We start from the raw sequence: 25,271 nt of genomic DNA on the forward strand, positions 1-25,271 counted from the left end.
GCCACCAATTTTGAGAAGAGTCTTCTCCAAAGGACCTGATATTTGTGGAGTGGCTAGTCCTCAAGGGAGGGTCCCGGTGCAAGAGAGCAGTTTGAAAGGGGAAAAGAGCAGATGAAAAGAATAAATTTTCTGGGGGTAGATTATAATCTGGGAGAAATAGATTCAAAACCTGAATTAGCTACACACTCCCTGCCTGGCCTTGGGGCAACAGTTAAAATTCTTACAAAGAATGAATTAATTCCATTCCATTTTTGCATTGTGCCAGGCCACAATGGGAGAGAATTACTTTCTGCTTTTCATTCTTCTGCTTAGTTTTGCCTCTCTGTCTTTCCATCCACATTCGCTCTTTGATGATTTCATCTGTACAGATTTCCAGGCAAAATAAACCCCAAGTCACATGAGTGTGTGAGAGTGTATTTCAGAGCAAAGCACAATTTCTCCCCTTGGCTTGGTTTCAATTAAAGTTCCCGTGACTGTAACTTTCCCCTCAAAACCTTCCTGGCTTTTATCTATCTCTTTGAGCAGCACCTGGTCTTCTGCATAATTAAGGCTGTGCACAGATGGTGCTGGGCAGAAGAGGGTGCAGAGAGAGGGTCCCAGGATGTGGCAAGGAGGAAATTGGATCTTTCACCCCCAGCAATAATAGGGAACATTTTCACTCTTGACCCTTGCCCAGCTCCAGAATTCTAGCCTGCAGGGGGGAAATGTTGCCAAAATTGGCACATCTTAATTCAAAGGCATGAGCCTCTCTTGAAATAAACCGGCCTCTCCCGCCTCCCTACCATATAAAGGCCTCCATCGGTTCCACCATAGGTCACTGCTGCTTAAAACCAGCTCTGTGGCTGCTTGGAGACCCCAAATGGCAATGTTTTGATCCATCAGAGCTTTTAATAAGGCTTTGAAGCTTATTGATGGAGCTGCAGCCTGAATCCACCAAATGTCGCTGAGGTTAGAGATGTAGAATGATACCTTCTAGGTGGCCACTTTTGCCTGGTGTTGCTTTGTAGTGTAGTCAAGGCAGCAACATGAATGACAACGTTTAATTGTGGCTGGCTGTGCGTTGACGCCTGGGGTTTCAGGACAGCCCCACTGCTGCTGCTGCTGCTGCTGCTGCTGCTGCTGCTGCTGCTGCTGCTGCTGCTGCTGAAGTTCTGTATTTGGAGGGGCTTCTGCAGGGAGCTTGATTGGGCCATGACTTTGTTTTTGCAAATACAGAGGATCCTTATTGTCTGGGGATGCCAAAAAACCCCTCTGTCATTCAAGAATGTGGTATCTGCTTACACACCAGGAAATGAATGAGGCAAAATAATAAAATGTGCCAAAGTTGCAGCTTCTTCTTCTTCTTCTTCTTCTTCTTCTTCTTCTTCTTCTTCTTCTTCTTCTGCTTCTGCTTCTGCTTCTGCTTCTGCTTCTGCTTCTGCTTCTGCTTCTGCTTCTGCTTCTGCTTCTGCTTCTGCTTCTGCTCCTCTTTGCAGATCTCTCTGTTTCCATTTCACCTGAGCATTTGGAGGAGATGAGGCTGTTGCAAAGCCGGGGGGGGGGGGGTCACAGAGGGAGAAACTGCGATGCTAATTAATTTGTTTGGTTCCAAAGCAATTATGCCAATTATGCAGAATTTAATTTAATTATCTTGCAAAATGCAGGTCCTTTGGAAAATGTGAGTAAGGAGCTCCAAAGGTCCTGCATTCTCCCTCTCAAATCCACCTTTAACTGGTCTGGCTTTGATTGGATCTTTGCAGCAAGAGGAAGGAGCAGAAATGAGAATGTTACATGACAACGCCAGCAAAGGCTTCCTGGAAAAGGCCTACCACTGTCATCTTGGCCTGATCATTGAGAGGCTGGAAGGGGGAATCAATTACAGTCGTACTTTGGATCCTGAACGCCTTGCAAGTTGAACATTTTGGCGAACTATTTTTGGAAGCTGAGCGTCTGACAGGTCTTCCGATTGGCTGCAGGAGCTTTGGTTTCCCAAAATTTTGGAAGCTGAACGGACTTTTGGAATGGATTCCGTTTGACTTCCAAAGTACGACTGTATGTAGCTCTGTAACCCAAACTTGGGGGATAGGGGAAGCAGGTCACCTGCTCTGCCCTTCTGTTGGAAACTACCAGTAAAACAAAAGTGGCAAGCTTGGGGCATCTGGAATAGGACCTGATCCACAGCTAGGAGAGGTCATTGTCACCACCCCCTTTTTATCGCTGACTCCACCACACTCACAGGCTTCCCCACTGCCTTCTCAGTGTCAAATCATAGACTGTCAGCTGGTCAGGGCAGACAAAGACCTGTCCTCAGGAAAGGACCAGTGCACCAATGACACAATCATCATCATCATCATCATTTAACAGGGATGATACGGCTGCTCAAAAAGAAAGGGATTTCTAAAATGTAAAGGCATAAAACAAAGATTTGCCTTCATTTGCTCCATCAAGTGCCATGAATAGCGATGGTATCCTAAGAAAAGTCAGTCCTGCAGGGCAGACTTCAAGTGAACAAGAAAGGGCAAGGAGGGTGAAAACACATGCTGCTGAAACAGGCACTTCTCTCCCCCCCTCTTTCTCTCACACAAAGGTCCCTAACCCCCTGCACTCCCCTGAAACAGAGACAAATGCATGAGCCCCAGATAGCCCTTGACCAGCTGGATTAGTGCCAGAATTGTGCCAGCTGCCTCTGAAGCTGGTTTGTTCATTGCACCAGCCTCTTCTGCCCTGTCTGTTAGGAGTCCTCCCTCAATGCCTGCCTTCTCTCTCCCTGCAGGTTTAGCCCTTACGAATGGTATGACGCCCACCCCTGTAACCCAGGCTCGGACATCGTGGAGAACAACTTCACCCTCCTCAACAGCTTCTGGTTTGGCATGGGAGCGCTGATGCAGCAAGGTAGGCCCCTCTCCCCTGAGCAAACATCCCCCTCCCACAAGCCACTCGTGTGTGTGTGTGTGTGTGTGTGTGTGTGTGTGTGTTGACAGGTGCAAGATAAACGTAGTTGCGCTTGTCAAAAGAGAGAGAAAAATTGCCTCTGGAGCAAGAGAAATAATGTTGCGCCTCCTCTCCCTTCTTGTCGCGAGGCAGCCGGGGAGTTTCTGTCATCAGACGATGACAAGCAAAGACATTGGTTTTGAAATGGTGGAGTCTGTTTCTTAACAATTACAGGAGTCTTTGTCAAGACCAGCTTCTGTCTCTCCTCCGCTGGGGAGGCTCTCGGGTGCTGCCATGACGGAGCCAACTGGCTCTTCCTCCTTCTCCCCTGAGTGCTTGACACACAGCACCTCACTAGTGGCTCTGACCATTAATTGAGCTGTACCAGCCCAGGGCAGGTTTATTGCCCTTGGGATCTGCCTCTGCTGCCTGGGCCACTCACTTCATAGCTCAGCGGTAGAGCATCTGTTTTACATACAGAAGCTCCCAAGTTTGATCCCCATCAGCATCAGGTATGACTGGGAGAGAACCCTTCTTGGAGATCTGCTGCCAGTCAGTGTAGGCAATGCTGAGCTGTATGGGCAAATGGATCTGACTCAGTCTAAGGCAGTTCCCAGAAGCAAATCAGCACTGTGAGCTAGTCAGGAAACTCCAAGAAAGGGTGAGGAATGGTTCTTGCTATATTTCTCCAGAGGCAAAAATCCAGGTGTCTTGCACAACTTGCTTTGTAAAACAAGCTGCATCTCCACACTGGTTTTTGTTTTGGTTCACAAAATGAGGTTCTGGGGTTGTGTGCAGCCCTTGGATTCAGAATCGCTTCTTCAATGCTAGGATTGTAGCCTCGTGGGTCTGCCTCGCTCTTTCATACTTGTAAGTCCACTCAGTGCAAAAGCCTCAGGAAAAAGGAGAAGCACTAGGCACTCATTTAAAAAGGTTTATAACATTACGTTTTATTTTATTGGTATCTGAACCACGCTAAACCCAGGAGGCAGCTCTTCTCTATCTTCTGGCTACCCTACAATGATTCCCTATCCCTGCAGGCCTTCCTCCTCCCGACGAGGTGGATGTCCACATGGGGAGAGATGGGAGGAGTTGCCTGCTAGCGGGCCAAATCTTTGGCCTACCTTGGACCTTGGGATGAAGGCTTAATAAATAATAATAATAATAATAATAATAATAATAATAATAATAATAATGGTGGTGGTGGTCTCCAGTCACTTCTCTTTCACACCCTCCTGAAAACCTTGAAATCTCTCCCATTTTTACCACTTGCCAATGATGGTGGTGAAATCAGGGGGTTTTAACAACCTGGGGGTAACATATCAGAATTTGGCCAGAGGATAGAGATTAGCAATTAGATTATCAAGTGACTAGATGCACATTGGCATCAAATGCCACTTGGTCAAGCCCGTCTGTTTTCCCACCCGCACCAGCCCAGCAAGGGTGTGGCATGGGGCAGAACATGGCTCTGACTAGCCCAGCATCTACAGGATGCTTCTGTGGGCTCAACAAGCCAGCCTTGTTTATTATATATTGTAAAATAAAATCCTTAAAATAAAATAAAAAAACAAGCTGAAGTCACCTCCTCAAGCTCGGAACCCGAGTCTCTGATGTCCTGGCCCTCCAATGCTCTGTGTTCTCCAGCTTTGAAGACGGTTTGGAAACTGGTGCAGAATTCCGTGGCCAGGTTGCTTCCTGTGGGGCAAGACGGACTGAGCACAAAACACCATTCCGGGTCTGGCTGCAATAGTTTCTGGGGCCCAATTCAAAATGGTGGTTTTGACCTTTTATGGCTCAGGACGCCCTGGCCCCATATGAACAGGCTCATACCCTGCAATCATCACCTGAGGTTCTTCTCCATGTGTCCCGCCCACAGGAGGTCTGGAGGGTGGCAACAAGAGAATGGGCCTTTTCAGTGGTGGCTCCCCATTTGTGGAATGCTCTCCCCAGGGAGATTCACCTGGTGCCGTCTTCAGGTGTCATGCAGAAGCATTCCTTTTAAACCAAGACTTTGGCTTTAGCTATCTACGGCCTTTTGGAGTGGGTGGGATGTTTTAATGCCCTCCCCCAGTTTTTACATATGTATGGGGAAGGTTGTAGGTTGTTTTGTGAGTCACTTTGAGTTGCCATGGCAAAAAAACTGACTAATAAATTTTAGTATTAGTATAAGTCTGGGGTCTCTGAACTGTCTGCATAGCCAGGGTTGTACTGTCGTTTCCCCCCCCCCAATTGAATCCTGCCCTGATTCAGCTGATTTTTTGATTCCCCAATTCCAAACCAGAGATGTCCTTGAAGGGCAGTAGCAGCAGCAGTCCCCCCCCCAAAAAAACACGCTTCTCTGCTTTTAATAGGCACCAGGAGGGGTCAGTACCAAAATAGAGGAGCCCTTAATGTCCTTCATCCTTGCTCACTCAAAGTCATTACAGGGCCGTTATGCCCTTTAAAAAAAAACATATTTTCCTACCTCCAACTGCTATTTAGACCCTTGATCGTTTCTCCCCCCCCCCCATTGGATACTTTTTTAAAAAAAATGCCTGTGCATTTGAAGCCTCTCCCTAGAGTGAGCCCTTCTGAAAAACCACTCTGTATAAAAGAAGCACCTCTTTTTATTATTATTTTAAATGGTAGAACAAAACACCCATAAAAGTTCACAAGCGGCTTTCTATTTAAATCACATGAAAGCTGTTTCGTTAATTACTTTGGTTTGAAAATTCCTCATCAACTGCTGGCTGTGCCCAAGGTCAGGAGCAGGAGCTGGTGGAGGGGGGCGGTGGCGGTGGGGTCTGGAAGCATTACAAGGTAAACGAATATTTCTTTGAGCACAGCAGTCTGGCTCATTTCCATTTTAAAAATGGATTAATTTGGGCAACAGTTACAATTCAGCAACAAATAGGCGATAGGATAGCCATCTTCAAATACCTGAAGGGCTGCCCCATGGAAGGTGGAGGAAGCTTGCTTTCTGCTGCCCCAGAGGGTAGGACCTGAACCAGTGGATTCAAATGACAAGAAGGGGGATTCTGACTAAATCTTAGGAATAACTTTCTGGCATTAAGAACTGTTTGACAATGGAACAGACTCCCTTGGAAGGTGGCAGAATCTCCTTCATTGGAGGTATTTAAACAGAGGTTGGATTCTTTAACTGTGTTTCCTGCATTGCAGGGGATTGCTTGGGGCCATTTTAAATTCTACAGTTCTACGTGTCAATGAATAAGGTTTGAGCTGTGTGTGTGTTATTCTCCTTCCTCCCAGGCTCTGAGCTGATGCCCAAAGCCCTTTCCACCCGCATTATTGGGGGCATCTGGTGGTTCTTCACCCTCATCATCATCTCCTCCTACACGGCTAACCTGGCTGCCTTCCTGACCGTGGAAAGGATGGAGTCACCCATCGACTCAGCGGACGACCTGGCCAAGCAAACCAAAATCGAATATGGGGCGGTGAAGGATGGCGCCACCATGACTTTCTTCAAGGTGAGATTTGAGTGTGTTCGATCCTCACTTCCAGGCAGATGTGGAAATGCACAGCCAGGCTGTGGGATTGGAGCATCAATCATGACAAAAGCAGCGAGGAGCATCTGAAGAGGAATGCATGCTCCTTCTCTCCCCTGCTTCTCCCTGGGTATGTCAAGGCTGGCCTTTCCTCACTTCTCCTCTACCTAAAAATGCACTGGGAGGTGGGTTGGCTCAGAGCAATTGGGAGGGGGGGGGTGTTACATGACAGCTGGTAGCACCACCCGTCTTCCTTGAAGAATACCCACCAACCTTCTTTTGGCTTTCCAAGGTCACTGCCAATGTGGGTTGACTCGGTGCTTTGCTTCTAGAAAAATAGGTGCTGGTATTGCGTACCCTTGAGTAATCCCAGAACAAAAGCACTGGGTTGACTAGCAAGTTGTGTGCCCAGAGAGCAACTGCCAAGCCAGGCCGAGAAGCAGAAACTTGGGGATGAGGGAGAACGGGAGCTTGCATTGTGTGTGTGTGTGTGTGTGTGTGTGTGTGTGTGTGTGAGAGAGAGAGAGAGAGAGAGAGAGAGAGAGAGAGAGAGAGAGAGAGAGAAATCATGTAGCACTAGACGCACACAATGCCTACATGCTGTATAAAGGTAAAGGGACCCCTGACCATTAGGTCCAGTTGTGACCGACTCTGGGGTTGCGGCGCTCATCTCGCTTTACTGTCCAAGGGAGCCAGTGTACAGCTTCCAGGTCATGTGGCCAGCATGACAAAGCCGCTTCTGGCGAACCAGAGCAGTGCACGGAAATGCCATTTACCTTCCTGCTGTAGCGGTACCTATTTATCTACTTGCACTTTGACGTGCTTTCGAACTGCTAGGTTGGCAGGAGATACATACTGTACAGCTGCCAATAATTAGCAGAAAAGGAGAAAAGGAGGAAGGGAGCTTTCACATCTGTAAGATCAGGATCCAAGGGGGAATTGAGGCCAGAGGCCTGGAGTTCACACATTGATTTCAATTAATGCAATGAGTCTTGCGCTGCTGGTCACTGGTTATGGCACATTGGTCTTGCCAGGTGTGTGTGAGAGAGTGATTTTGACCTATGTGGAAAGTACGGAAAGCAGCAGGAAATCATTCCTATCTATCAATGCAGGAAATGCTTGTCAACTTAGATCCAGCACAGGGGCAGGTCTTACCAGCACACTGCACCAAGAGAATAGCAGGCAGGAGAGTGGGAAAGTGAGTGTTGCAGAAGACCCCTGGCACAGCCCAGGGCCATTTTCAAGCTCCTAGGCTATAATATTGGATAATGACCTCTCTAGGGGTACACTGAGAGGCAGCTTAACTGTGGGGTGTAAATAAATGATGGGTTGCATTTTTCTTTGACTGTGACCGACAGGTGAGGACAAGGATTGCACAGTTATTCTTTATATTAATGTGTTTGTAAAGTTCTGTTTAGCAGGCATCCTTCCTGGATGTATTCAGAGTTGTCAATGGCAACAAAAAGTGTGTCCATGTCTTGTAAAGCAACAGGGAACACGGCTGAAACTAGGCATGACAGCAGCAGGACTCTGTGTCTAAACCCAGACCTGCTGCAATGAGTGGGGAGGCAGGACCCAGAACAGAGGGGAAGGCAATATACCAGGCCCAGAGGCCAATGCAGAGGTGGGAACTGACCTGTGAAGCTTAATTGTAGATGATGCTTGAGGGAGTTTGCTCCAAGTTATCTCCAGTCTATGTAGCCTTGTGATGAGGTTTTGTGCTGCCAGTGAGAAACTAGGTTTGAACAGAACAAGGGACATTCTGGAAAGGGTGCTCCCTGCCCAAGCCCTCCTCTGGGTGGTGGGCAGGAGGGAGGGAGCAGACTATACTTCTACCCACCTTCAAAAAAAAAGTTTGGATATTGTTAGGCCCACAAAGTATCCTGTTCTCTCAAGAAAACAGAGTTCCTAAGTTTCTTAGTTAGTGGTCATCAGTGCCTCCTGTGGCAGTGAGTTCCATAGTTTAACTATGTGTGGCATGTAGAAGTCATTTCCTTTATCTGTCCTGAATCTTCCAACATTCAGCTTCATGGGGTGACTACAAGTTCTAGTGTTGTGCATGAGGGAGAAATACTCTCTTCTAGCCACTTTCTCCAGGCATAAATTTATAAGCGTCTATCATGTCGTATCTTCCTCACCTTTTCTCTAAACTAAGAAGTTCCAAACTCTGTAGCCTTTCTTCATCTTGATCATGTTGCTTGCCCTTTTCCAACTCTACAGTATCCTTTTTGAGGTGAGGTGACCAGAACTGTACAAAATAATGCAAAAGTCGTTGCACCATAGATTTGTATAACAGCATTATGATAGTGGCATTTTATTTTATTTTCAATTCTTTTCTTTATGATCCCTAGCATTTAATCTGCCTTTTTCGTAGCTAGGGATGTCCCCTATGCAAGGCCTGGTTTTCTAATGATGAACTGATGTGGAAAAACCACCACTGCAGTAGCAACACAACAGCACTGGAAATTCACCCAAATCCAGTGAGGGATCCAGGGATAAAAGTTGAATAGATGTCAGCTGCCGCTGCTGCCTGGATGTGCTAATGCACAATCGTGCACATGCCTTGGTGGTCCTCGCACAGCCGAATGAGCATCACTCCGCATCTCCTCTTGCCATGGGAAATGTCTCCTGAGCTAGGATGTGGGAGGGCAGGAGTTCCTCGTGCCCTGCAGGTGTTTAGTTTCAACCAATTGGCCTGCTCCGCCATGCTGATAGCAAAAGAGTATAAATAGGCCACACAGGAGGTTTTGTGAGGCCACAGCAAAGGCAGCAGCTCGAAGATATGTGCTCAGATTCTGCACCGAAATCTGTTGGTTCTCTGCATGAGGCTTGGTGCCGTCATTTCTCAGACCCAGGATTCAAGCAATTGCCTTTGTGATCATGTGACCTGTTCTCGGTCACTCTCTCCTGGCGTCTCACATGACAGTGCTGTCATTGGCCAAAACTGCTTTATGTGACCCTCGTCATAGCTGCCAAGTTTTCCCTTTTCTCGCGAGGAAGCCTATTCAGCATAAGGGAAAATCCCTTTAAAAAATGGATAACTTGGCAGCTATGGACCCTCGCCCATCATGAGACTATGAGAACATCAGCAGAGCCTGCTGGATAAGGCTAATGGCCCATCTAGTCCAGCCTCCTTGCAGGGGCTGAACAGTTGGGGAAAACCTGTAAGCAGGACCCGAGCACAAAAGAGCAACACTCTCCCTTCCTGTGGTTTCCAGCAACTGGTATTCAGAAGCAATGCTGCCTCCAACTGTGAAGGCAGAGCATAGTTATCGTGGTTGGTAGCCATCAATATCCCTCTTCTCCCTGTTGTTGTTATTTTTCTGAAAATACTAATAAAAAATATTATTAAAAAAAATCCCTCTTCTCCATAAATTTGTCTAATCTTCTTGTAAATCAATCCAAGCTGGTGCAATGATCTCAGGCAGGAATGAGCTCACTGCCTCCCAAGGGAGGGAGTTCCAAAGTTCAGATATGTGTTGTGTGAAGGAGTACTTTCAATTCTCTGCCCTGAATCTTCCAACAAGCATCTTCATTGGATGTCCATAAGTGTTATGAGGGAGGGAGAAAACGTTTTCTCTAGCTACTTTCTCCATGCTATGCATAATTTTTATAAACTTCCATCCCTCCACTGCCGCCTCTTCCATCAAGACAATATCCAGCTCACTTCTGAAGAGGCAGGACCCACAACAGGGTGAAGCACAATTGACTTAAACCAGATTTTGTAGAATCGTGGAGTTGCAAGGGACCCTAAGGGTCATCTAGTCCAACCCCCTGCAATGCAGGAATCACAACTAAAGCATTCCATGACTGATGGCCATGCAGCCTCTGCTGAAAAACCTCCAGGGAAGGAGAGACCACAGCCTTCCAAGGGAGACCATTCCACTATCAAACAGCTCTTCCTTCATAGTTTGCTGTGAAACTTTTTGCTTCCCCAGATTCCTGATCTGCCTGCAAGGCCCCTTTCCAAAGGCACAAACAGGAAACTGGGTGCTCCCACTCAGCAGGATGGCTCTTCTGGTTTCAATCATTCACTGGGATGAGAGTTTGGGCTCAACCCTTGTTCTGGTCCTGTTCAAGCAAAAAGGCTCTGAAGTGAAAGGAAGTTCAGAAAACACTCCCGCAGCCTTGAGGGCAGGGCCGGCTCTAGGTAGACCCCCGGTGGCGCGGTGCGCCAGGGCCGCGTGGAAACCCTGCTGCGCCCTGCGAGGGCGGGGGCGCCGGAGCAATCTCCGCCCCTCAGCACCAGGGCGCGCGACCTGCTCGAGACTGCCCTGCATGAGGGTAGTGTGAGGGAAGAAGAGGAGCCTGCCTATCTGGTCTGGTTGGGGTCTCTACGGGGGTTTTTTGCCATCAGTGGGACAGTTTTCTTGCTGTCATCCCTCTCAGCAACTCAGCACATCAAGGCATGAAAAGAGACTTGCATTTATTTCCACAATTTGAAAAGAAATTAATTGAGAGAGCCAGCAGACTAGGATATCACACTTTCTTTTCTTTTCTTTTTCTTTTTTTAACACAATGCTGCTTAAGACGGAAATTAATTAAGAGATTTAAAGGGGGCTTTGAAAGTGTCTTTCAGTTGTAAATGCGTGTGTGAAGAGGGGAAGCCTGAGCTTGGGGGAAGTGCCTTGCAGGCGGATTATCCCTGTTGCAAAGTTAATTTCCTTCTTTGCCAATTTAACCTAAAGTGTGGCTTTTAGAGGAGAGGGAATAGGTGCAAAGGCAAATGAAGGCCAGTGAAGGTGGGAAGGGAAGTTGTGGGCTTGCAGTAAGAGTCAGGCAAAGGTAGGCATGTCCAAAGTCCGTTTTGGGGGCCAGTCAATCTAATCTACCCCCTGTGGCAGTATATGTCCTGGGGTAAAATCCTAAAAAAATAAAGCCCATCAACTTTGGGGTAAAATGGTAAAAAAAAAAGCACAACAACTGTGGTTGGCCCTCACACATGTTCACTTCATCAAATCTGGCCCTCTTTGAAAAAAGTTTGGGCACCCCTGGGCAAAGGGGCATGGTGTTGGGGAGGGCGACTGCCGGAGCAATGGCCCCAGGCACATTTTGGGGGGGGGGGGCGGCGGGGGTGGCAGGGTGGCATGAGAAGGATGCAACAGGCATGTACCCTTCAAATCAGTCTGATCAGACTAATTGGAAGGGTGTGTGCACTTACCCTGCTGCATCTTCCTCATGTCACCCTCCGCACCCACACCCCAGGCACCATGAAGACACACTCTGCCGCAGTCATCACCTCCTATGGAACCGACCCTCACAGGAGATGGTGATGTCCACCAAGTTGGATGGCTTTAAAAGAGGATTAGACAAATTCATGGAGGAGGAGAGGGCTATGGATGGCCATAGTTTGAGGCAGCGATGTTTCTGAATACCAGCTGCTGGAAACCACAGGAAGGGAGAGGGCTCTTGTGCTCAGATCCCGCTTGTGGGTTTCCCACTGAAGCAACTGGTTGGCCACTCTGAGAATAGGATGCTGCCCTAGATGGCCATGGGTCTGATCCATCAGGCTCATCTTATGTTCTTGTGATGAATGCTGTCCCTGGAAAGGCAGGCATTGTTTTCAAAGCAGACCGTTGCAAATGTTGCATTCTTATCCCATCCTTTCTTCAAAAAGAGGCCTCTCAGTTTTAGGCTCTGGTATTTGGACTCCCTGTCAGACGCCAGCACCCTTTGCTCATTGCGCCCCACACATTGGTGCCTCCTGTGAATTTCTGTTTGCTGTAGGGTGGAATCTGGACAGAGCTGTTTGCTCAGGTCACATCCACCCACTATCCATTTAGAGCACGTGGCTCCCCCAAAGAACCTGGGAACTGTCGTTTCCCCTCACAGAACTACAACCCCAGCACAGTTAACAAACTACCGTTCCCAGGTTTCTTTGGGGGGAAGCCATGTGCTTTCGATGTATCGCATGGATGAGATCTAACTCTTGGGAAAGCGACCAATGGTCAAGCCAAATTTGTTTTGTGTTTCGTAATTAGCTGCATGAAATTTGAGCTGGTTCCTGGATTTGGGACTCCTTAGCATGGGCATGTAACACTCTTGTTCCAAAAACAATGTGATATATGAATTAAAGTGGGAATTAAATTTGGTGTACAAATTGGGGAAATGTAAAGGAGTGTCCTGGGAAGAGTCCTAAACAGAGATGTTTGAAGAGCTGTATTTGCTCCCCACCCTGGGCCAGTTGTTGAGAGAAAACACTTAAGCTTCACTTAACTGCTGATGCCAGTTGCAACTGAAAAACACATGTTGAAGACTTAGTGCTTGTTCACACTGGTGTTTAATATGAGTTTGCAGCTGACCAAACCTTAAAAATACAGCTTCCTTCACAAGTAAGGGTGATGAAACCCTGAAGCATGATGATGTTATAGGGGTGAGAGAAAAGGAGGAAGCAGGATGTGCCCTGTTTGACAGCCACCTTGCATCCTCTTGTTCCAGCCTCTTGACAGATGGAAACACAAAGCTTTTGCCTTCTACTGCAAGTGAGGGGTAGTTTATTAGTTTGTGGATCAGGGCATTCACACATACATATACATAATTGCCCAGTAATTATTACTGTACTGTGAACCAGTTACTGAAAGGCTTTTTCTTTTTGATCTAAAGTGAGGTTAATAGCAAAATTCTGTTTGTGCAGCTTCACACAGGTAAGGCATCAGCGAGTGAGAAGCATGCATGTGTGAACAATGCTTTGACATGTGTCTGGACAAAGCAGATGTTCCTCTTAGAAATGAAAAGCATTTGAAATGTGTGTGGGATGATTCTGCTTGGAAGATTTTTTTTTTACATTCAAGGAGTATATAAATGTTATGGTTCAGGAATTGCTTTGCCTAAGAAGTGGGATGCCTTCTTCAAGTCCTGATGGGTGGTGGGCTCTTCTGAGCACAGGCAGAAACCTGGTAGCAGTCCCAGTGGGCAAGGGGGATAGGGAGGAGATGGGTGGCAGGAGAAAGAAGGAGAGGGGGAGAGACCCCTTCAAACACTCAAAGCAAAAGCCTCAGGTTGTTAGCTGTGATTCATGCACTGCAGAGAGTTGGACTTCCAACCCTACAATTCTATAGGTTTCCTTCAGACAGTGGCTTCCTGCTGCTCACATGGGTCCTAACGGTGGAGCTTGCTTGCATTGCCTTGGTGTTCTGTCTCTTTAAATGCTGCTGTCATTCCATGAATAGCAACATCTTTCATTCAGGACTAGCTCAGGCAAAGAGGAGGGATTGACCTCAAAGTCTCTCGCACCACTGGTGTGACCTCTGCATTTCTTGTTCCATGAATTATTATTATTATTATTATTATTATTATTATTATTATTACCCTGCCCATCTGGCTGGGTTTCCCCAGCCACTCTGGGCATCTTACAGTAAAACATTAAACATTAAAGTTTAAGTCTGGTGTGTGCCTCCTCAGTCCAGGGGTGGTTCTGGCAGGGTGTGTGTGAGAGAGAGATTTGCAACAGGGTTTCCTGGCAACCTGCACAGAGGGTGTGCTTGCCATGAAAGAAGAATGGATGCCAAAATTAGCAGATGGGCTGCCCATCAAACAGCTGCTATTGCAAAGCGCTTCTATTAATTTGAACAAAACAACCCATTTAAACCGAAATTCACTTGCTAGAGACTAGAGTATGTTTATAACATCCAATCATGATGTAACAAAGGGTGTAGCATCTCAATAAATCTTCCGTTGTTGTTGGGTGTGTGTGGGTGTTTTTTTTTTTTAATCTCTGCATGGCGCTTAAATCAATAGATGACAGATACCTGATTAACTTCAAAAAGCTGATGTTGTTAATTGCCTGCTGTATTGACTGTTAGCTTTTAATGGCAAGCAATTACAGTGGACATTTGACAACTAATATGGTTATTAAAAAAAGAATATACTCTCTCCGAGGTGATGCAGCAATAGAAAGTGGGAGTTAATTTGCATGTAATCAAAGCCTAGCCCTAATTGAAGATGCTTTTCATTGGAGCATGACTGACATTTACAGAAATAAAAAAGAACATGGCATGCATACCCCCCACCCCCACCATAGCTTTTAGGCCTTTAAACTGGAGGGGGGAATCAGTGGAGGTATAGCTTTATATTTTTATAGATGCTCCCCAAGATTTTTTAGTGGAAATCAAGCCTGTTGGAGACCGTAGACTATAGTTTTTAAAAAAGAGTTGAAGGTGATAAAATGAAAACAGTTTCCTATATGTTTTGTTTTAACGGGTGCACAGAGCACATGATTCAGGTCGGACCTAGTTTTGGCAGTATGGAAAATAGCCTCAGTCCAAAGCCCTTCATCAGATGGTCGTTTGGTGGGGTTTTTTGGGGGGGGGGGTCCTATCCAAGTCTGTTCCTTCCACTCCCATCCCATTTCAAAAGGTAGTTGGAGGGATAATATGCTCTGTTGCTTTTAAGTTTGATTGTTTTTAAGAGCAGAACATCTATGCTCCCCAAACTTTGGCCCTCCAGATGTTTTGGACTACAATTCCCATCATCCCTGACCACTGGTCTTGTTAGCTAGGGATCATGGGAGTTGTAGGCCAAAACATCTGGAGGGTGCCTGGTTTATGTGGTTTTTAAAACCAATATAGGTTCCCCTGGGCATGCCAATTTGCAGACAAATAGGTTTAGGGGTTTGGGGGCTGTTTCTTAAAATTACAGGCTGCATCAACAATATATAGTGTCCAGATCTAGGGAAGCAATAATATCACTATTCAGCTTTGGTCTGACCCCAACTGGTTTGTTGGCTATAGCCAGTGACAATCAGAGGGAGAGCTGGGAGGGCTATCTACTTTGGAATATTTCTATCCAAATAATATTTCTCTCTCTTGATCTTTGGGGCCTTACTAGCTGCTCAGTATCGATAATGATCTGGTTTGAAGGGACCATCTTTGGCTGTTCCCGTAGCTCAAGCTCAAAAGGGGACCTCAGATTTAGACACTTGTTCAATTTCTCAAATGCCAAAAAATTAACAACTTGTTTTTATGGGCATCAGACTAATATGTGATCTGGTTGGAAAGTTTATTTGTTTTTAAGTCCAATTATGTCTCATTCTTTTTGGTGCCATATTTTGTTTTCATGTGTTTCCTTTTTAAATTATTATTATTATGGCTCAGGTGCCAGAAGTGGCCACGCCTCTCCTGACCTCTTGGAGGTAGAGCCTGGCTGTAGCTCTCTGCAGGGAAAAGCTCTCAGGTAGCTGTCCAAGGTTCTGAAAGGCCCTCTGCTTGGTTAGGTTTCCTGGCTGACCATGGTCTAGTTTTCCTGCAAGCCTCACAACTCCCACAGAACTGGACACAGGGCAGCCCACCTGACCTCCTTATCTGCCCTCATGACCTTCCAGGTATGACCAAATATACAAAGTCACCAATAAATCAAATCAATAAACATGACACATTCAAGGTTTTTAAAAAGCAGATTTCCAACTGCACAAATTCCCTACCAGGCACCCCACACTAAAAGATAAAAAGGCTGAATGAACACAAGTGTGCTCTCCCCACCCCCGATTTGCTTACACCCTGTGACAGGGACAGTTTCTCTGTAGGAGTCAATAGTTCTTATTTACTATACAGGATAGTCCAATGGCCTGTGCATCATTGTAAATCCCAAATCAGGTACACTCCCACTGGTGCAAGGACCTTTGTTCCCATTTTGTGTCCCGTTGCACACTAAACAGAAAAGCCTTCTAAACCCCAATGCCAGAACAGTATGGAGCAGGCAGAAAATGTAATTCCCCAAGGCCATTTGAGGGATCCACCCAAATGAGATCTTTAGTGGACATCTGGCTATTGCACTGGGTCAGGGGAACAGGTAGTCATGCTAGATCCAAAGTGGGTGGCCCCTCCTTATAAAAGCATGTGTGGTGGGGAGCTAGTGTGGTGTAGTGGTTTGGGTGTTGGACTAAGACCTGGAAGACCAGGGTTCAAATCCTCACTTGGCCATGAAGCTCATTGGGTGGCCTTGAGCTCAGCCACTGCCTCTCATCCCAACCTACCTCACAGGGTTGTTTGGGGGTTGAATTAATGAAGGGAAGAACTCTGTAAGCCCCCTTGAGCTCCATGGAGAAAAATGTGGGATATAAGTGAAATAAAGAGATAAATGTGTTATGGTTCAGGGTTATGCCCAAATGTGACCGGATTCTGTTCTGTTTGGTGTGTAATCTGTTGTGGAAAGTGCTGGAATTAAAATGTTCTTCGCCTAATGGTTGGTATATGACTCCTTAGCTACCGTTTATGACTCTCACTTTTAAAACAGCAAATGAAATGAGCTGCACTTCCCTCCCATACAAAAGCAATAACAACAAACAGTCCAGAGTGCATTTAAAGACAAGATAATGACTCCTACATGAGGGGCCCCCATAGCTCACCGAATGGCTTCAGTGATGTGAGGCAGGCCTCCCTCCTCCAAGGCGGAAAACTCCCACAACTGGGTTGAGAGAACTTGATGGTAATAAGAAGAAGTATATCATCATCCTGAAGCGCTTCTAAGCCATATCTTCTTCATTTAGGTCAGGCATGTCAAACCTGCGGCCCTCCAGATGTTTTGGACTACAATTCCCATCTTCCCCAACCACAGGTCCTGCTAGCTAGGGATCATGGGAGTTGTAGGCCAAAACATCTGGAGGGCCGCAGGTTTGACATGCCTGATTTAGGTGAAAGTCAATAACAACGCTGCCCCCCCCCCAATTCAGCCAACTTGAGATTGCATTTCTATAGTTATCTTCAGTGTGTGAAATACTTTGCAGCTCTCCCCTGGTTTAACTTCACAATAGTTTTCCGGCGTAGGAAAAACTAAGTAACATTTGAGTAGGGACTACCCAATTGTAACTTAGATTGTTTCAGAGCAGGCATCCCCAAACTGCGGCCCTCCAGATGTTTTGGCCTACAAATCCCATGATCCCTAGCTAACAGGACCAATGGTTGGGGAAGATGGGAATTGTAGTCCAAAACATCTGGAGGGCCAAAGTTTGGGGATGCCTGTTTTAGAGGAACAAAAGAATACTCCCTGCTGGAAGGAAGCAAAGGTCCTTCATTCTGCTTCTAGCTCTGGCCCCGCATCACCCACCAGCATGGAGGTGATGTCAGCCGCCTGTTTGTCCCCTATTTCTGATATTCGGAGGCACACTGTTTTCGCATCTGAAAGTTCTAGTTAGGTAACAGATGTTGATAGACACGTCCCTCTCCGTGTATTCATTTATTTTTTTAAGCCAACAAAAACAGTGGCTATCATTGCATCTTGGGGCAATGAATTCTACTCATTCATTCATTCTATACCTCCTTTGGCCTGTCCTAAACTTATGGGCATAGCCCCCCAAATCAATAAAAATACTTAACCAACTGAGGTTCTGTCCCCCCCCCCTTATCAAAAGTCTTCCCCTAACAAAAATCCTGGCTATGCCCATGCCTGAACCTTGTGCCCAACAACTGCATTGGGTGACCCAGAATTCCAACATTAAGAGAGAGGGAGAAGAATATCATCCATTTGTTCCCTTTCCACTGGTAATCTAGGGGTGTTAAATTCAGAAAAAAGATGAGCCAAGAATGCGTGTACATCCTATACACAATACATGCCAGTTTTCTAGATGTTTTGGACTACAACTCTCACCAGTCCTTTAGCTCCTTTGTATAGCTAGGCTGCCAGGTTGGCAAAGGCTGTTCTGTGTACTGACACAAAGTACTATCAAGCAACTTAGAAACCAGAATTGAGACACTGTCCATCATGAGAAGCAATAGGAGAACAGTTGGTTGTTCCCAGAATGAGTGTGTGTGTGTGTGTGTGTGAGAGAGAGAGAGAGACAGAGACAGAGACAGAGACAGAGACAGACAGAGAGAGAGAGAGACAGAGAGAGAGACAGAGAGAGAGACAGAGAATCTGGCCAACTGCAGAGTACAGTTGAGTAAGCCTTTCCTGTGCAGCCATAGTACAAGCCATAGTCCATCACCAGCATTTTGCAGACCAGATGCTTTCTTGCAGTGCTGAAATTGAGTTCCAGGGTTGACATGAAACACCTTTGACAGATCAGTGGAAGTGCTGTGATGCTTTCAGGTTGGACAGAGAGGGGAAAGAGTATCTCTGTGGGAGACAATGGGCTTCCTGCCATTATGAAATCCGTTGTTTTCTGTTTTCCACGGGTCTGCCATTTTAGAAATCCAGGATCTCCACTTTTGAAAAGATGTGGGCCTTCATGAGCAGCAAGCCTTCATCTCTCGTTAAGAACAACGAAGAAGGGATCCAGCGTGCCCTCACCTCCGACTATGCCTTGCTGATGGAATCTACCACCATTGAGTACATCACCCAAAGAAACTGCAACCTGACTCAGATTGGGGGTCTCATAGACTCCAAGGGCTATGGGATCGGCACTCCTATGGGTGAGGAAAAGCAGTGCCTGGCCAAGGGAATGCAAGAACTGGGTTTGATAAGGGCATGTTCCTAGTAGCTGCTCCAAATGCTGGGTTGGGGGCCCACTGGCTCCTGCAGTGCTTCCAGGTTGGGTTGCGGGAGGGGGATCCAGCTTGTTGGGGTGCAGAGCCTTTGGCTTTCTTTGCTTTGCATATAATGGCGTGCCCACCTTCTCTGTACCTCCCACTTTCAGGTTCACCCTACAGGGACAAGATCACCATTGCGATCCTCCAGCTCCAGGAAGAGGCCAAGCTGCATGCCTTGAAGGACAAGTGGTGGAGAAGCAATGGCTGCCCTGAGGAGGAGAACAAAGAAGCCAGCGCCCTCGGGATCCAGAACATCGGGGGGCTCTTCATCGTCCTGGCGGCCGGCCTGGTCCTCTCTGTCTTTGTGGCCACCCTGGAGTTCATCTACAAGCTGCGCAAAACAGCAGAACGGGAGCAGGTATGGGCTGTGGCAGGACCACACAGGGACCACCTATCTGACCCCCACAAGAAACCCACAGCCTGAACAAGGAAGGGATATAGCTGAACCCCTATGACCCCCTTAAAGGAACTTTCTGTCCAAAAGCAGCCCCTCCCTTTTTTGGTCAACAACACAGAATCAGGGACAAATCATGACCATGTGTAGTGGTCAAAGAGGGCCATGAGATATTTTGAAGGCTTAAAAAAAGGACTGGAGTCATTCAAAAGCCCACTTCCAAAGAAAGTGTGTGGGCTTAAAGGGGGAGGGAGCCAGCCTGCCAATCTTCTCCTCTCCTGGCTTGTGCACATTCATTGTGACATTTGAAATGGGGTTGTATTATTATTATTATTAATTATTAATTATTATTATTATTATTATTATTATTATTATCATCATCATCATTATTAAATAATTTTTACCTGCCCCTCACACTAATGTTCTAGGTTAAATTACAGTATTGAAACACAATATAAAAAAACAATATGTGGTGGCCCTTAAGCTGTGAAACTCCCTCCCCACAGAGGTGGTATTTTGCACATACATTGAATAGCCTCGAGAGAATCTTGAAGACGTTAAGTCCTTACTCTGGATTTTGACACTTGAAGTGCATATTTTCAGGACCCCCCCCCTTATTTTTATACCGTAGCTAAGTTGTTTTAAGTTGTTTTTATATTGTGTTTTAACACAACAACCTGTCCTGGGACTTTAGTAATAATAATACCTTAATATTGAGAATAATACTCTAGTCTAAATGAATGAATGAATGAATGAATGAATGAATGAATGAATGAATGAATAAAATAACTTTCGGTGTTGCTAATGCAGCTGTTTGACTTGGCCCCCAGAGCTGCCAACAATGAACATACAAAAGTGCTTTATAAATCCTTTTCTCGTGAGACTGCAGCAGTAACAGTACAACAACTATGAGATCTAGAAACTTGTCCTCTTGGCTCGAATTCTGCCCCAGGCAGCATGCTCATATATACATGGCCCACGGCTTGTAATGGTCCCGTGGTCCTTGACAAGTCTGTTTCCTGTACGCTTCCCATTTCAGCAAGGAAGAGCCATTGCAGGCTCATTGTGCTTGCGGCATTCCCAGGTCATATGCTGACTTCTGCCTCGAGGTTATCGCACCCCATGTCTAATGCAAGCCTCCTTCCTGTGCCTCCTCCTTTCTTCCAGCGTTCCTTCTGCAGTGCCATGGCCGACGAGATCAGGCTCTCTCTCACCTGCCACCGCCGGGTGAAACACAAGCCCCAGCCCCCCGTCATGGTGAAGACAGACGCCGTCATCAACATGCACACGTTCAATGACAGGCGGCTTCCCGGCAAGGACAACATGGCCTGCAACACGGGACTGACCCCCGTGTTCCCGTGATGGGGTGTGGAGGGTCAAACACCAGGGAGGGGCTTGCTGGAGATGGGTGGGGAGAAAGGCCCACAAGGACTGCAGAAGCAGAGAAAAGGAGGGAGAAGGAACCCCCAGTTTTTGAGAACAAGGCCTTCAATGTAACTTCAGCCATCATCCAACTTGGATACAAGAACCTGAAGCATGGATCACAACGCCTTCAGTTGGGAGTCGTTGTTTGATTATTATTATTTTTCCAGATCAAGGTTTAAGCAGCACCATGGGCTCCTCGGCACCCAAGCCCCTCCCCTCCCCAAGACACACCCAGGAGGAGTCTTCATGTTTACATATCAAATGGATGGAAGACATAAAAAAAAAGCCAGGGCATGGACTGATCTGGGGCAGAGGAGAGCCGCCGCAAAGCCTGCGAATCCAATGCTTCCATTTCAGTATGGCAATAAACAAAGCAACCACGTGGGGGTGGGGGGGTGGAACCTGGATTGGCTTGTGCAGCATGTGCCAGAGACAGTGTGGGAGAGAGTTGTGGGGTGGAGAGCAGGGGAGGAGACTCCTGGTCAAAGTCACGAGCCTTTCCCTTGAAGGAACCCAATGGTGGCCTCAGTGCTGTGCTGGACTCTTGTGCACCAGGAAGCCCCCAGTGGGCCACCACCACACCTGTCTTGCATGCGTGTGTTGTGGGCTCTTACCTGGGGAGAGGAGACAGCAGGGGAAGCCTCTTTTATTCAGGGGGAGGGGAAGGGGGAGGGGGATTGGGTTTCCATTTGTCTGACAGGAACAGTTAAGGGGAGAGAGGGTATGTCCACAGTGACACAAGCAAGCATTGCCTCTACTTGGAGGTGTGGATTCCTGGCACTTGGAGGAAGAGGAGCAGGAATTGTATCCTTCAGACAGTGGCTCCTGCAACACTTTGGTGCCGTCTGCTCCAAGTCAGTTATGTGAGACCAAGCAAAGCCACCGTCCTTGGGGCGAAAGAGGTTGCCCTCAGCAAGGCTAATATAATCCACAAATGGGTAATGATGACTTCACTGATAGAAGAGGGGCATGAGAAAAGTGGGTTATAATTCAGCATTTAATTGGGGTTGGGGAAGATTTGGCAACACTCTAGGCATTTTGTTGGTGGTCAATCTAGATTCTAGGTGAGTTGAAGTCTGTACATTTCTGGGTGCATTACTCAAAAATAAGTCCCACTTCATTCAATGGGGCTTATTCCCAATTTTGTGTGCATAGGCTCATTGCGCAAATCACTACCATTAGAAGTCATTAAAGTGTACTTCAGGCAGAAGAGCCTCTCCCCTGGGTACCATGAATTGTCTTTTTCCTTCCAGACAGATTTTCTCTCTCTCCAAATGACCAAAGACTGCCCTTTGCCTGCCATTCAAAAGACCACAGTGAATGGGCGACTCTGTGGTATTGCCAAATACTGACTGTCTTTTCCCTGAAAACCTAGCAGGAGACTGACAGGTTGTGCAAGTGCATGCAAAGCTGCCTCTTTCCACATGCAGTCAGCTTTAAGACTGATGCAATGGTTTGTTTTGACATGACTTGAGGCACATTTGCAAGACAAGTTTCCAAACAGTCTCCTAATTTCAAAATTTCAGTAGTCAATTACCTGACAAATCTAATTCATCTCAGTCCACAGCTGGGGAAAGTTATTATCATTCATTGATCTGTTTATATATTGCTTGCATACCACAATGGCTTCTAAGTGGCTTACAAGCATAAAATCAATTATAAAACCCATACATAATTGAAATGCACAAGAAAAGAATTTCGTCAAAACATTAAGAACTCCCATATACTAAAACAAGCCAATAGAAAAGCAGAACAATTGAAGAGTTGGATCAAGAAGTTCAAGTTCAGGAGAATGCTGGCCTAGACGGCTTCCAAATCTGGCAGAATGCCAATAATGATGGAAGGCCTCTCATATGGCAGCAGGGAAGGCATCCCACAACACTGTTGCCACCAGTTCTAGATCAGAGAGAGACTCAGAATCAGCCCCTGGTCTAATTGGGATGACTCTAAATCCTGGTAATAGTTGATAAAATGGGAGAGAATTCCCTAGTCCACCTTCTAAACCTCCTTTCATGAAGTCTTGTCTCTTTCTGCCAGCATTCATATAAGGCCAAGTTCATGCAAAGTGCAATTTCTTAAAGACCCATGGCAGGTTGGACCAGAGCTCCTGCCGCCTTCAAAAACAGCTGAGACTTTCTGGAGGAGAGAAGGGAGAGGTTCTGCTGGCCAAGGGGCCCTCGAAGTGATACAGATCCTGGCACAGCTCCAAAGTCATTCAGAGCTGTCTGACTTCACAGGTGTAGGAAACCCAGTAGGGAGAAGAGCACCAGAGCGTTAAGAGGCAAGAGGCATCTCACTGACAAAAACAATGGGTGTCCCTGGCATATAACACATAGGAGGCCAGAGTCTTGGGCTTGACCATTCACACCCATCATTGATGCTCCTTTGCCTCCCGCCCAGTGGCCCCCTTCAGTAGTTCTGGGTTCTGACCATGAGCAAAGGTTTTTCTCTACCCCCACCCCCATTTCCCCCATTTGTTACCCTTGTTGCCCAACCTGCTACTTTCTGCCATTGAGCTGCCCCACCAAATAGGACAGAAATTGACCTTTTTAGCAAAATTTGAAGAAGCAATTAGCACAAAACTTTCAAGAACAGCCCTCAAGCTAGTTAATGAGAGGGGAGTTTAGCTGGAAGGAGAGGGCTAGCGATTGCTACTAGTCATGATAGCTGTTCTCTGCCTCCACAATTAGAGGTAGGGTTGCTTCTGAATACCAGTTGCTGGAAACAGCAGGAGGGGAGGGTGCTCTTGCACTCGATTTCTGCTTGCTGGTTTTCCACAGGCATCTGGTCAGCCACTGTGAGAACAAGATTCTGGACTAGATGGGTCATTTTCCCAATCCAGAAAGTTCTTATATTCTTAAGGGTATCCGCCCAAAATATGGCTTGCTGGGTTGGCTCCCAGAGAGAAGCTGGGTCTTTTTGGATTCCCAAAACCCAATAAGCTAAGGCAAAGTTTGGCTTTGTCTGTTTTCTGAACCCAGCTCTCTCCGCACTAACTACAAGCCATAGCCAAGATTTGTGCACATTCGTTTGGCTTACTGTGTTGTGAGAACAAGGCCACTGTAACCCACTGAAACATTTGCCAATGGAACAGTGACCTCTAATCACTTTCACACAACTCCTCCCTGCCACCTAGGAAAAGAAGGTTGGGGTCACTGTTCCATCCCTACTGGGAAGTAGGAGGCCATTTTGCCAAGAAGACAAAAGAGTTCAATCATTCTCAAATCAATCAGCTCAGACAGGCTTCAAAACTTCGTAGTGGCACTTTAAGTGGTGCTGGTTTTGTTTATTCATCTCGAGTTGAATAAATCATCAATTTATTTCAGCAGATTAGATCAGCAACCGTTCAGCTATCTCGGAATTATTTGCAACATCAGTTTGTCATTGCAGGTGAATTTGTCCAAAACCTACTAAAGCCAGTCTCTGAATTTCATGTAAAGCAATGGGGATGGCTGTGCGCTTTTAATGTTGCTTGTAAGTCTTTATTCCTGTTCTCTTTCATATGTTTGTCTTCTATGCCAGGCCTGTTTGGGCAAATGTTTTTAGTGTGTGCATAAAAATGATTGAGAGCTTTCCTGCTACCCAGACTGAATCGGAGGTTCACCTGTATCGTGAGCGTATGTGTGGAACAGCTCACCACTTTTTGCCCAGCCACTGATGGAGACAAGATACTGAACTCAATAGCGGGAATGTATTGGCTAGCCAACCAACCAACCATGATTTTATACCCTTCTGAGATGTATGACAACTTGGAGAGAATGTCGGGAGTGATTTGGGGTGGGAGTGGGGATATAGTTTGCTTTTGCTCAAGTTATAAGTGGTAACACAGGGGAGGGAAATGGTCAAGGTTGTCACTAATCTGCCAAAGGCCTTGCAAAGGAGAAAAAGCAGCCCTTGAACCTTTGGCCAGGGCAGTGCCCTGGAAGCTCCAGCAAAGATGTCCTCTCCACTCCCCTGATGGCCAGCAAATACTGACCGTTACTCAGCCTGGTTGTGGTGTGCCCAGCACTGACCTCTATCCATGTGGCTCTGCAACAGGACAGACTAGGTGACTTCTGGAGGTACCTTATAATCTTGAACTGACACCAAGATGTGGAGCTGCAGTGCCAGCCCAACCACGCACACATTCTCACAACCACAAAAACTCACATTGCTTGATCACGAATACCTGTTTGGCTCTAGGAAGGTGACCCAGCCAGCAGCTGCACCAGAATAAGGACTGTGGACCATCATTGTCAAAACTGCCCTTTTGCTGTCTATTCCGAACTTCCCTCTTGACAACAACAACTGACAGGACTGGTCTCTGTGACATTCAGGGGAAATACTCCTTTGTGGACATGCAGAAATTTCTATGAATATAGTTTTTTGTAAACATTTTGTAATAATTTTGGTTTCATAGTAACTGTGTTACTTGCAGATCATTCTAGGCAGATGTAAATAAAATTTCCAAAAAAACAAAACAAAAAATTGAGTTTAACGTTTTAAAAGAAAAAAGAAAAATCTGATTATTTTCCTTTTTAAGACACTGTGATATATCAAAGTGCACAGTTTGCTGTATGAGGTAACATTGTTTTAAATTTTAAATAATAATAAAAA

At 46.4% G+C, this 25,271-nt stretch overlaps 1 protein-coding gene across 1 annotated transcript in view; it reads left to right on the forward strand.

The window, feature by feature from the left end:
- GRIK3 (glutamate ionotropic receptor kainate type subunit 3) overlaps nucleotides 1-22,361 on the forward strand; it is a 181,760-nt gene extending 159,399 nt beyond the window's left edge. Inside the window, exons 12-16 of the mRNA XM_088671315.1 lie at nucleotides 2,753-2,871; nucleotides 6,160-6,377; nucleotides 18,517-18,739; nucleotides 18,964-19,214; nucleotides 20,418-22,361. Of these exons, the coding sequence (XP_088527441.1) occupies nucleotides 2,753-2,871; nucleotides 6,160-6,377; nucleotides 18,517-18,739; nucleotides 18,964-19,214; nucleotides 20,418-20,612 (1,006 nt within the window). The 3' untranslated portion in view covers nucleotides 20,613-22,361. The remainder of the gene's footprint in view (nucleotides 1-2,752; nucleotides 2,872-6,159; nucleotides 6,378-18,516; nucleotides 18,740-18,963; nucleotides 19,215-20,417) is intronic.
- Nucleotides 22,362-25,271: the final 2,910 nt, after the last annotated feature.

Source organism: Zootoca vivipara, chromosome 6, assembly GCF_965207765.1.
Source record: "Zootoca vivipara chromosome 6, rZooViv2.hap1.1, whole genome shotgun sequence".
NCBI lineage: Eukaryota > Metazoa > Chordata > Lepidosauria > Squamata > Lacertidae > Zootoca > Zootoca vivipara.